This window comes from Varanus komodoensis, unplaced genomic scaffold, assembly GCF_004798865.1.
Source record: "Varanus komodoensis strain SLA01 unplaced genomic scaffold, ASM479886v1 scaffold113, whole genome shotgun sequence".
NCBI classification, from domain to species: Eukaryota; Metazoa; Chordata; class Lepidosauria; order Squamata; family Varanidae; genus Varanus; species Varanus komodoensis.
This window is the reverse complement of record NW_025335325.1, coordinates 391,044-402,806: the sequence shown is the minus strand read 5'-3', so window position 1 is coordinate 402,806 and position 11,763 is coordinate 391,044. Positions and strand designations below refer to the sequence as shown.

The 11,763-nt window shown below is 52.7% G+C and overlaps 3 protein-coding genes across 3 annotated transcripts in view; 2 read left to right on the top strand and 1 right to left on the bottom strand.

Annotated features, from left to right (window-relative positions):
- Nucleotides 1-638: 638 nt before the first annotated feature.
- On the top strand, nucleotides 639-2,659 carry LOC123018695 (KN motif and ankyrin repeat domain-containing protein 3-like). The gene is made up of 4 exons (XM_044421006.1): nucleotides 639-775; nucleotides 880-1,080; nucleotides 1,810-1,908; nucleotides 2,308-2,659. The coding sequence occupies exons 1-4, from the start codon at nucleotides 680-682 to the stop codon at nucleotides 2,350-2,352; spliced, it is 441 nt and encodes a 146-aa protein (XP_044276941.1). The 5' UTR covers nucleotides 639-679; the 3' UTR covers nucleotides 2,353-2,659.
- A 2,924-nt stretch (nucleotides 2,660-5,583) lies between these two features.
- Nucleotides 5,584-10,245, bottom strand: RPS28 (ribosomal protein S28). Its single transcript, XM_044421022.1, has 3 exons — nucleotides 10,097-10,245; nucleotides 5,952-6,080; nucleotides 5,584-5,684 (listed from the first exon to the last, which is right to left on the bottom strand). Exons 1-2 carry the CDS (start codon nucleotides 10,181-10,183, stop codon nucleotides 5,958-5,960), a joined length of 210 nt encoding a protein of 69 aa, XP_044276957.1. The 5' UTR covers nucleotides 10,184-10,245; the 3' UTR covers nucleotides 5,584-5,684; nucleotides 5,952-5,957.
- Nucleotides 10,246-10,436: 191 nt separating this feature from the next.
- NDUFA7 (NADH:ubiquinone oxidoreductase subunit A7) overlaps nucleotides 10,437-11,763 on the top strand; it is a 2,705-nt gene continuing 1,378 nt past the window's right edge. The window contains exon 1 of the mRNA XM_044421001.1: nucleotides 10,437-10,847. Within this exon, the coding sequence (XP_044276936.1) occupies nucleotides 10,797-10,847 (51 nt within the window). The 5' untranslated portion in view covers nucleotides 10,437-10,796. The remainder of the gene's footprint in view (nucleotides 10,848-11,763) is intronic.

The following is an 11,763-nucleotide window of genomic DNA, read 5'->3' as shown; positions in this document are numbered from 1 at the left end:
CCCTCGCAGTGGAGCCTCGGGTGGCAAAGCGTCCCGAGCTGGCCCTGCAGTGGCTCCACCCCAGGCCCACCGCTTTCTCTCCTCTGCCACATCATCATCATCATCATCATCATCATCGTAGGCTGCCACATCATCATCATCATCGTAGGCATAAATAGGCTGCCACCTATTTATGAGGCTACGAGTTGCAGAGGTCCCAGGTTCGACCCGTGGAAGCATCTCCAGCGACAAGCATCCCGGTGGCAGCCCCTGGGAGTCAGCCCCTCTCTGTTATTATTATTATTATTATTATTATTATTATTATTATTATTATTAACATTTCTATGCCGCCCCTTGCCGAAACCTCGGGGCGGCTTACGACACGATCAAATACCTTGAAATACAATAGCACATAATCAATTACCGTTCAATATAAACATACAAAAAAAATACCTTGATTTACAAATACAAAATTAAAATGATCAGTATAAAATAAAAATATAGGAGGAGAAAGAGAAGGGAGAAGAAGTTGCCCCGGCCAGATCGTATGTTTTCACAATTGAAACGATGTTTAAATAAAAAGGTCTTGACCCGGCGCCTAGCTACGTATTATTATTATTATAACGTTTCTATGCGGCCCCTTGCCACCCCAGGGGTCTGCAACGTCAACCACCAGAACAAAGCCGGCTACACGGCCCTCATGCTGGCGGCCCTGGCGGCCCTGGAGCGGGAAGAAGACATGGCTGTCGTCCAGAGGCTTTTCGGCTCGGGCAACGTCGATGCCAAGGCGAGCCAGGTGCGTGCCGCTGGGCAGGGCGCCAACGGGGCGCCCCTTGGAGAAAGGGGAGCTGGGGGGACCTGGCCCCGATCCCACCGCCTCCTTTCTCATCCGGGTTCCAGGCCGGGCAGACGGCACTGATGCTGGCCGTCAGCCACGGGAGGCAGGAGATGGTGGCGGCCCTGCTGGCGTGCGGGGCGGACGTCAACCTGCGGGACGAGGAGGGCTCCACCGCACTCATGTGCGCCTGCGAGCACGGCCGGGCCGGCACCGTGCGGCTGCTTCTCTCTCAGCCGGCCTGCGACGTCTCCATCGCGGATCACGTAAGCTAGGCTGGGGAATCCAGGCCCTGGAACTGGCCTGGGCCTGCAGGGGCTTCACCGTGTGGCCCCATGGGCCGATTGCTTGGTGTTGTCCCTGCTCTGAAGCCTCGAAACGTCTTGCCGAGGGCTACATGTCAGACGGGAAAGCTGTAATATGTTCTGAGGGAGGGGCGGGGGGTGGGGGGCTATGCTGCGCCCTCCTTTTTGGCTCCTTGCGCTGGCCTCTTCACGGGGCATCCCACGGGAGCTTCTCCAAGTTGGAGTGAAAATGCTAGGGCCAAAACAGGTCCCTTGTGCTTCCGGAATGGCTCGCTCTTCAACATCTCTGCAGGTGGAGCTTTGGGTCGCTTTCTAGTCCTCAAAAGTTGTCTATGACCGAGGGAAACTTCCTCTGATTCCTGCCCTCCTCCCCATTGGGATCTGCACAACATTCGTGTTCTGAACCCAAGCCTGAACAGTTCGAGAACCCCATCCATGGAGAAAAGACTTAGGAAACTTCATTGTGATGTGTGGCCCATGAGAGGAGAAACTGGGGGCAGCTGCTGCCATTTTACTCCCATTCTAAGCTGAACAATGGACTTCTTTGCTACTCTGGTCTGTTTCTACCAATGCATCGCACGATTAGGTCTCTCGATGTCTCTCATTTTAGCCTTGAGAGCTCGTTTATCGTCTTTTGTCCAGAGAAACCAAGCTGTTCCTTTGCCTCGCCTATTTGTCCTTTCGCTGCAGGACGGCAATGATGCAGCTTCCATCGCCCTGGAGGCGGGCCATCACGACATCGCCGGACTGATATCTGCCCACCTCGCACAACCAGTGGCAGGATCCCCAGTGAGTATCTCTGGCTGTACCTTGGAGCAGGGGGTGCCGCAGGAAGGGGGCACACAGCCCTCTCGCAGCCAACGGGCAAAGCACCCTCTACACTCGCCCGTCCTTGGCTGAATTTCATGCACTGCGAATACCTCACTCATAAATCCGCTAAAGGAGGGCCCTGAAGGTCTGATTCAAACCTGGGCGAGCGCCTCAGATTAATTTGCAAGTTTCTCAAGGTTTCCAGAAAGGCCTGTATGTGAGAATCGGATGCAGATGCTTGTGGTGCCCCTTGGGAAGAGGAGCACACTTATTCTTTCCCCAAGTTCTCTGGGCTCTTTCCCTTAACCTACCATTTTGTGCAGATGCTGCTCAAGCGTTTTGCAGGGCTGATGGTGCCATCTCATCTTCCATTCACAGGAGACCACCAGGAAGACCTCCGGCAGGGACAAGAGGCAGCTTTAGAGCAAGGCTCCTACCTGGGGCCTGAGCTGCTGACCAGAATGTTGTTTTACCCAAGAGCAAGCGATACTGTCCTGTGAGACTCTTGAAGTTGCTGCCCAGAGCAGTGCCAGCACCCACTGACCACGAAGCTGACCCTTCTGTGCGCCCCACCAGGGAAAAGAGGGGGCGAGGGAGCTGGGGGGCAAATTCCCTCCCTGCTCATCCCTCAAGCAGGGCTACACCTGAGAAGGCATGCACTCCTCCATCCACAAGGGCCCCAGGCCTCAGCGAGCCAACCTCAGTCGACACCACCAGGCTAAGCCGCCCACCAAGTCTCCCCCCCCCCCCCAGCTGTCTGATACCATCCAAGTCAACTCCACCGCCTCAAGGACAATGTCCCATTTGTATAAAGTTCAAATTCCTCAGGCCCAACTGCACGATCTGAGAAAAGCCTCAGCTAGAATCCTTACCAGATTTGTAGTGGCAAGCTGCATTTTTTGCAGGGGGTGAACTGCCAACAGCAAGGTAGGCGCCCCAACTCCGATTGGGCACGTCAGTGAGGACATAATGCCCTCCCTCCTCTGTAATTAACACGGGGCAGGGAACTTGCTTATGCACCCTTGCACTGAGATGCGCATGAAGATGCTAATCCCCTTCGCTCCTCATCTGTGACCAGAGCCATGCAAAGAAATCCGGTGCACGGGGCTTCGTTTTTACTGGTCAAATGTAACCTTGTCGGAAGAAAGCACCGTGACCTCGTCTTGTGAAGGGGCCCCCCAAGAGAAGGCACTGGGCAGGCATCTATTCAAATGTTTCACTTTGGAATAGGGTCCCCGGACTTGGTGGACCTGGGAGCACATTTGGATGTTTCTGAGAAAGTGCTTTGGGCGCCCCCTTTGCAGAGGGACCCATATGCGACGTGGCTGGTTTCAGCAGGCTTGCCGTGAGGCCTGTGTGGGGAAGTGGAACCATGAGTCTAGTGATGTGGCTGGGAAGCCAAGGGAAAGTGGGGAGGAAGAGCGAGCGGAGAGGAGCCATGAGATACAGGGGGTGCAGGGGGAAAAGGGAAAGGCTGGGGCCAGGAAGAGAGGTAGCTGGCCGGGGACCGGGAGTGGAATCACAAGGGACCGAGGGGAAAGACAGCAAAGCAGTGCGTGAACCCTTTGAAGCTGTGCTGTCCTATACAGGCACATCCAATGTGGCAAGAGCGCTACAGAACAGGGCCCCTAGCCCAGCTTTTCCCAAGGTTCTTCCTAAGACAGGCTTGCTCAAGGGAGCACATTGCAGGGAACCGTGTGGGTGTCTCTGGGGCAGCACAGGGCGGGTGAGCCACTCTGGAACATCGGCAGCGATTGTGACCCAGGAAGGAGACATGCCTGTGGACTGAGCTGCGCTTGGACACACCGGTTACTCAGCCCAAGGGAGACGTTCTGGCAGAGGGAAGACCTGCTCGTTGCCCAGGGGGGCATCCCAGAGGTGAATTCTTCATAGGCATGGGCCAAATCCTGCCTACTGGCCCGTGACTGGGGAAAAGACAGCCCTCCCTAACATGGCGGCTGTGGAATTTTGCTATTTCAGATGGAAAATAAAGCTGTGGGAAACCACCTCTGAATGCTCTTTAGACCCAGCACACCTGCCTTTCTGCTTCTTCCGGCGCCTCCGAAAACCACCCACGCCCCGAGGGATGGTCACTGGGATATAGTCCAGCTGGACTTAACCACTGGTCTCTCCTAACCCAGTGGCTGTGATGCTAGAGGGGCAATGCGAGCCAGGAGGCAGAACAAGTTCACTACAGAAGCCTTCCACCGTGGGAGCTGAGGGGAAGGGATAATTCAGCACTTTGTGATAGAGGGCAGTTCAGACCTCACAGCACTCACAGAGGGGGTACCCTGTCGGAGGATTTTGCAGAGGAGGAGGTACAGCGCTCCCTTGGCACACAAACAGCTCAGTTCACAACCAAATCGGGTCATGAACAAAAATGTAATAAAAATTTTCAAACTCCACATTGGGTGACGATCGCAAGTGGGCCCATCTCCCCCCACCCACAGGTGGGGTGCTGGCCGCGATCGTGCTGGGGAGGGGAGATGGCCGAGATTGCGCCCATCTTTTCTGCAGGAGCGCAACCACGATCTCGGCCATCCCCCCCCAGCGCACCCGCGTTTGTCTCCATCTCTCCCTCCCCCAGCGTGCCCTGTTCGTGCCCGTCCCCCCCCCACGCGCGCTGGAATGATGGGCGCATGCAGGGATGATGGGCATGACTGTGGTTGTGCTGGGGGGGGCAGGGAGATGTCCGCGCTCATGCTCGGGGTGGTGGTGGGGAGACGGCCGCCATCTCTGTCGTCACTTTGCTTCACATTTTTCTGATTTAAAAAAAATAGTTACAGAACAGAGTAACCTTATTTACATTGACCCTTATGGACAAATTGAACTTGGCTCACAACCAATTTGGGTCACGACCAGAGTCTTGGAACGGATTAAGTTCACGAGCCAAGGTACCAGTGTAAATAGGAACACAGGAAGCTGCCTCCTGCTGACTCGAACCCTTCAGTCTGGCAGATTCAAGATCAGCACTGGCTCTTCGGGAGCTGTTCCCAGTCCTCCCTCAACATTGTGGGGGCTGATTCAGGCAATAGCAAAGGGCTGCTCTGCGAAATCTCCAACGGGGAAGGGGCTAAGCACAGACGTAGCTCTCCAGGTGCCTGGGTGTGCTGGCAAGGGAGGTCAAGCCCAAAATGTCTGGACACGTACCATATGCTCACTTTCTGTACAGAGGGCCTACAAGCTTGGGGGCCATTTTCCTTACAAAAAAGTATGTTTGGGTGGATATGAGAGAAATTAGTCTAGTGTGGCTTTGCAGAATGAGGAAATCCTGTGAAAATAACCATAATTATATTATTACTCTAATTATACTGTATTTACAGCCTGCCTTTTCCCTCTTGCAAGGAATCTAAGGTGGCTTATCTAGGCTTCCCCCACTCAATTTGGTCCTCGTAAGAACCCTGTGAGGTAGATTAGACGGACTGGCCTCAAGTTACCCAGTTGCTCCATGGCTGAGTGGGGACAAGGACTGGGACCTCCAAGTCACTCACTACCACACCAGCTGGAAGTGACAGGCGAGGAGTGGCTAGAAGCCCTAGAGGCCGAGGGAGAGCTGGCAGGAAGGGACAGTCATTTCAGCCACTGCCACATGCTCGCTTTTGGCCACTTCAGAAGCATCACCCAGAAAAGGTTTAGCAGGGGAAGGCAACAAACTTTATGGGAAGGCAACAAACTTTATTTCAATCGCATCTGATGACTCATCTTGCCCAGAGCAGATCGAATAAGCGGGTCATGCTGAGGAGTTTTCACCCCATCTAAAAAGAAAAAAAAAAAAAGGCACTTCAACACTCAGCTCAGTCACGACAGATAGTAACTGCTGTAAAAGGGGGGATTTCCCCGCCAAATTATTTAGGGGTCCAACTAAGCCTCCCCAGGCCAGGCCTGATGGATGCACCCGCTCAGCAACACCAACCAGGGCACCCAGTGCTCCTGGATGCCAGGAGCGGCAACCCCGAATACCAGGGCACAGACGTGGAGGAGGCTCTTCAGGGGAAGGGGGGCCGAAGCAGAGTCACACTCACCAGGGCTCAGCGCAACCGCCGGGCCTCGCGCTCAGACTCCAACAGTGTCAGGACGTCGCCCTCCCGGACTGGGCCTTTGACGTTGCGGATGATCGAACGGCTGGTGTCGTCCATGAATTCCACACGGACCTGCATCGGAAGAACGAGCGAGAGGTTTGTATCGGGGATGGAACTGAGCCCACCGCTCCGCCGAGCAAGCCGAGCTCGGCCGTCCAGCAAGGGGTGAGCTGCCGGGACTTAGCCAGTGCACGGAGCACGCATCGCTCCACACTGCCAGGACTACGCTAGCCTCACCAATGCACCATGCAGGGCCAGCGCCACCCGTAAACAGCCCTGGTTCAGCCGAGCTCCCCGAACGAGGCCAAATTTTACCAAGCAAGGAGCAGGGGTGTGTGCCCAAGAGAAAGTAGCCGAGTTCAGGGACTTAAGAGTCATAGAATCGTAGCGCTGGGAGGGACCAGAAGGCCATCAAATTCAACCCCCTGCTGCTACAGGGCACTGAGTTACACCATCCCATTTAGATAACAGCCCGGATGCTTTTGTAATGTCTCCAGTGAGGGACAGCTCACAACTTCTCCAGGTATAAGGTTCCATTGTCAAAGTGCTCTGAAAGTGAGGAAATTCTTCCTGGTGTCTAGTCGAAATCTCGATTCTTTTCACTTAAGTCCAATATTACGTGTTCTGCACTCTGGTCCTTCCTCTTTGTGACAGGCTTGGAGGTACTTATACAGTGTTATCCTCTCTCCCCTCAGCGGTCTCTTCCTGAGGCCAAACATGCCCAGCTCTCTCAATTTCTCCTCACAGGGCTTTGCCTCCAGTCCCCGAATCTTAAATAGAGCAAGCTGGGAGTCACACTGGATGGCCAGGTGGGCCTCTTCTGACTCGCTGTATTTTTCGATTTATACGCTGCCTTTTTCCTACAAAGGGCTCGACGCAGCTTACATCATTCTCCTCCTCCATCTTATCCCCACAACAACCCTGCGAGGCCCAAAGCCACCCAGTTGGCTCCATGGCCGAGCGGGGACTCGAACCCAGATCACCTGAGTCCCAGTCCCATGCTCTTAACCACTGCACCACACTGGCTATTTCATCCTTGCTACCCTCCTCCGTACCCTTTCTAGTTTTTCTGCATCCTTTTTAAAATTCAGGTGCCTAGAACTGAACACAGTACTCCAGGTGAGGTCTGATTGGTACTGAGTACTTCATGTGTTTTGTGACGCTTCTGTTAACGCAGCTCAAAATAACATTTGCCCTTTTTGCCGCTGCATCACGTTGCCGGTTCGTATTTATCTTGTGATCTACAACACCACCAGGCTCCTTCTCATTTTGTTAAACCAAGTATTAGCAGTCTTGTTAAACCAAGATTCCCCATCTTGTAGCTGTCTGTTTGGTTTCTTATTCCTAAGTGGAGGACTTGGTCTTTACCCTATTGAATTTAATTCTGTTGTTCTCTGCCCGGTGTTCTAACCTATCAAAATGACCCTTTATTTGACCTAAAGGATGCCACTACGTCATTCACACAAAGGCCCTAGATGCTTTTGTGATTTTAAATGAGACAGCCAAGCATGCTCCTCCTGAACCCAGCCAAGGCAGGTCCATCTATCCAAGCAGCCTGCTTCCAGCAGGGGACAGTCAGGAAGATCACAAGCACATGAAGGGAGGCTTCCTTGGCCATCTGCCCCAATACCTGGCTTTTGTGGGTAGACTGCTACTAGACACAGATGCTTTATTTTGTTATAAGGGCTAAATGGCCACTGATAGATCCCCCTTTGCTTCTAAAGTCACAAATGTAAACAGAGCCCAGACTGAAGCCAAGGGTTGATCTAGTCTAAGTTCCTGTTCCCGCTGCAGCCAGTCAGCTGTCTGCAGAAAATCCACAAGCAGGATGGGAGTGCAGCAGCACCCTCCCACCCATGTTCCCCAGAAACTGGTCCAACATAGACATTGTGCCTGATGTTGGAATCGGTGTATGGCCTTCAATACTAGTAGCCCTGGATAGCCTTCTCCTCCATGAATCTGCCCAAGCCCCTTCTAAAGCCTTCAAAAGAGGTGGCTATCACAACATCATGAGCCAATTAAATTTAGGGGTTTTAGCTCCTTTACATTAGTCCTTCCTTGCGCCTGTCCTGAATCGCCCATCCTTTCATTGGTTGAGCTCTTTGGGTTCTGCAGGCAACAAAACAACTCCCGTTCCCCCTTGTCCACACCATGCATAATTCTGTACACATTTACCATATGCCTTTTCATTAACCTAAACCAGTCGCAGCACAGCCCAGCCAGCACCTCTCTAGATTTTGCAGCCCCACCAGGGAGATGCCGCCAGGATTCTCCTCGATCTGAATTGAAGGTCCGCCTGGCACCGTCGTTACTGGTTTTTCGGTGCCAGGTAAAGACCTTTTTATTTAAACATCATTTCAATTGTTAAAACATATGATCTGGCCTGGGCAACTTCTTCTTCCTTCTCTTTCTCATCCTATATTTTTATTTTATACTGATAATTTTAATTTTGTATTCGTAAATCAATGTATTTTTTGTATTTTTATATTTAATGGTAATTTATTATGTACTATTGTATTTCAATACATTTTATCATGTTGTAAGCCGCCCCGAGGTTTCAGCAAGGGGCGGCATAGAAATGTTATAATAATAAAAAATAATAATAATAATTTTTATGCCGCCCCATTCGCCGAAGCCTCGGGGCGGCTTACAAGATAGATAAAACAATAACTTAAAATATCCATATAAAATAAGAAATTTCTGATTTCATCAGAGCCTTGAAAGCTGCTTTCTGTGCTATCAGAGCATCGCTTTATCCAACCCGAGTAATGTCAACACTGGCTGGTTATTCAGCATTTCAAATGGGGGTCTGTCCCAGCCCAACCTGGAGAGATTGGCAGGATCTCTTCCACAACCTGATACCCTGGAGATGCCTTAGAACCAAATGTCCGTGAGCACAAACTATCAAAGGCAACTGTCCCCTGCGGTCCTCAATGTCACTTCGAGTCATCTCCTCCTCTCATCAAGAAGGAACTGGGAGGAACACTTCTGTGCATGTTCAGAAAGCTCTCTCCCTCACATGCCTCCAGAACCTTTTGAAATATATCGTCAAAGCATGAGAAGGGAGTATGGGGAAAGAGGGTCACTCCAGGTACACAAAGCACACTTAGAGTAACTCGGCACACCTCTGCACGTAATCCTGGGGGGGGGGGGGGGTTGTACTTTTGGGGGTAACAGATGGAGAAAGGCACATGTATCTGAGAGCCAGTGTGGCGGAGTGGTTAAGAGCATGGGACTGAGATTCAGGCGATCTGGGTTCATGGAGCCAACTGGGTGACTTTGGGCCAGTCACGGCCTCTCAGCCCAGCCTACCTCGCAGGGTTGTTGTTGTGAGGATAAGATGGAGGAGGAGATGGAAGCTGCCTCGAGCCCTTGGTAGGAAAAAGGCAGGATATAAATTGAAAAATAATAAATATAAATCACAATATAAATAAATAAATAAAATTCGATTCTCATTCAGCCGCTTGCTCACATCCGTGGAGATGAGCGAGATGCCCGTAGGCAGGATATCAATCGAAAATCAATAAAAAAAAAACACCATTCCCAACGTAAAAGAGGGGCGCACCTCTGAGCGTGCAGAAAACGGAGCTACCCGGGGAGAGATGCTCGGGCCCACACCACCCCTTCCTCTCAGGTAAGGCCAGCGACGGCAGAGAAGAGAACCGCCTCTGAGTATTTCAATGTATTTTATCATGTTGCAAGCCGCCCCGAGGTTTCGGCAAGGGGCGGCATAGAAATGTAATAATAATAATAATAATCATAATCATAATCATAATTCGCAGAGTAGCGTCCCTACGCGGGGGCGACGGCTCGTCCAACCGGGCCCGCTGCTCTTCCTCGCCGCAAAGGCCACCCCCGTCCCGGCTGAGCCTGTGCCGCTCCCTCGGATCGGGCGGGCGTGCAGAGCGGCCTCGCCCCGTCGGAGGGAGCGGGAGCCTCGTCTGCCTGCGGCCCTGCAGCGGCCAGCCATCGAGAGTGCCTCCGATCGGGCAAAAAACGCACCCTCTGCAGGGTCGGTCGGTCGGACGGAGGCCGCGAACCCCGCCGCCCCCCCTCCCCTCCCCCCCTCGCTCCCTCCGGGGGCTCACCTGGGTGCACTGGCCCTGCGAGCCGGTCCGGCCCAGCACTTTGGTGACCCGGGCCAGTTTGATGGGCTGCACGCGGCTCGTATCCATGGCGGCGCCGGAGGGAGAGGGAATCACGTGGCCGCGCGCGGCGCTTTATAGACGACCCGGAAGGCCCGGCCTAGCATCGCGAGAGCTCCAGCCCGTCCTTACCCTTTCCGGGCGAAACTTAGCACCGGACTGCTATCCCAGCACGCCCCGCGGTGGTTCCCAGCGTCCCTCGCGCGACGGGAGTTCCCTCCTCCTCCTCCCGAGTTGCCCTTTTTTCCCCGTCCTCACGACGATGCGCTGCCCCGCCCCGCTGCCTTGAGGCATCGGGACGGGCCTGCCAGAGCGAGGGCTTTGCCACCGTTTCTACTGGACTGGTTTTCACGTGATTGCGTCCTGCTGGGGTGAACGGCTGCCTTAATTTATGACTCCTCCAGGCGGCTTCCCTTCCCTTCCCTTCCCTTCCCTTCCCTTCCCATTGTGGCTGCGCGCTCCGTAAAATCTTTGACCCGCTTCCCAGCCTGCCCCGCGCCGGACGCACGAGCGGGCTTCGGCGGCGTTGCGAGTGGAGACCTTCCTCCCAGCATTCCCACCGTGCCGCCGCCGCCACGCCCCTTCCCGTCCCTCTTCCCAGAGTGCCGCGCGGCCGCTGTGCCCTTGGCAACAGAGGGCCAAGATGGCGTCGGCTACGAGTATCATTCGGAGGCTTCGCAACTGGATGTCCGGGGTAAGGAGGAGCCGGACTGGCAACGCCACGGCCGGACGAAGCTCGATGCTCCCGAAGGGCTACGGGTCCAAATGACATGGGGAGTCAAGTTACGGTCCTCTGGTGTTTTGTTTGCATATTCAAATTAGCCCCATAAGCCTTGGGCGGGCTTTGACTTAATTAGCTCCTGCGTGCAAGGAATTCTGGGGGCTGTAGTTCTCTGAAACTAGGAGACAATCTTCCCAGGCAGAACTATGCTAGTGTTAAAAACTAACATGAATCTTTCCTTAAAACAGAAACTTAACTTTGTTGTAAGCCGCATGGGGCGGCATAGAAATGTTTTAATCAATAAAATAAATAAATAACTTTTTGGTAACGAAATGTTTTAATCAATAAAATAAATAAATAACTTTTTGGTAACATTGTATCGTACATGAAAACTTTCGACTGATACGGCTTTCTCCAACCTGGCGGGATTGAACGGCCTTTGCATTCTCTGTAAGCAGTGAGTGGTTTTCTTCCTGCTGGCAATGCACCTAATCGTTCATAAAAAATATTATTTTTGTTCACGCATGCTAGAATTTTATTTGTACGTCGATTTTTTACGTTGCCCAGACTTGACCTTTGTAGGGTGTTTAGACTGTGATACTCTCAGCATTGGCTAGATTGTCTTGGGACTGATTTGGGAAGGGTATATGTAGACAGACTAATCCTGCAATATTATGTATGTCTATTGAGAAGTCAGCCTGACTGAGTTATTTATTATTTTTATTTTTTGATTTATATCCTGCCTTTTTTCCTACAAAGGGCTCAAGGCAGCTTACATTATCTCTCCTCCTCCATCTTATCCCCACAACAACAACCCTGTGAGGTAGGTTGGGCTGAGAGACTGACTGGCCCAAAGTCACCCAGTTGGCTCCATGGCCGAGCGGGGACT

What these genes read in the sequence shown, in the direction of transcription:
- LOC123018695 (XM_044421006.1), top strand. Translation starts at nt 680, where the DNA reads ATGCTGGCGGCCCTGGCGGCCCTGGAGCGGGAAGAAGACATGGCTGTC. An exon ending in TCGATGCCAAGGCGAGCCAG is followed by an intron (nt 776 to 879) that starts GTGCGTGCCGCT and finishes TCCGGGTTCCAG; the next exon opens with GCCGGGCAGACGGCACTGAT. An exon ending in ACGTCTCCATCGCGGATCAC is followed by an intron (nt 1,081 to 1,809) that starts GTAAGCTAGGCT and finishes CTTTCGCTGCAG; the next exon opens with GACGGCAATGATGCAGCTTC.
- RPS28 (XM_044421022.1), bottom strand. Translation starts at nt 10,183, where the DNA reads ATGGATACGAGCCGCGTGCAGCCCATCAAACTGGCCCGGGTCACCAAA. An exon ending in CGCAGGGCCAGTGCACCCAG is followed by an intron (nt 6,081 to 10,096) that starts GTGAGCCCCCGG and finishes CTTCCGATGCAG; the next exon opens with GTCCGTGTGGAATTCATGGA.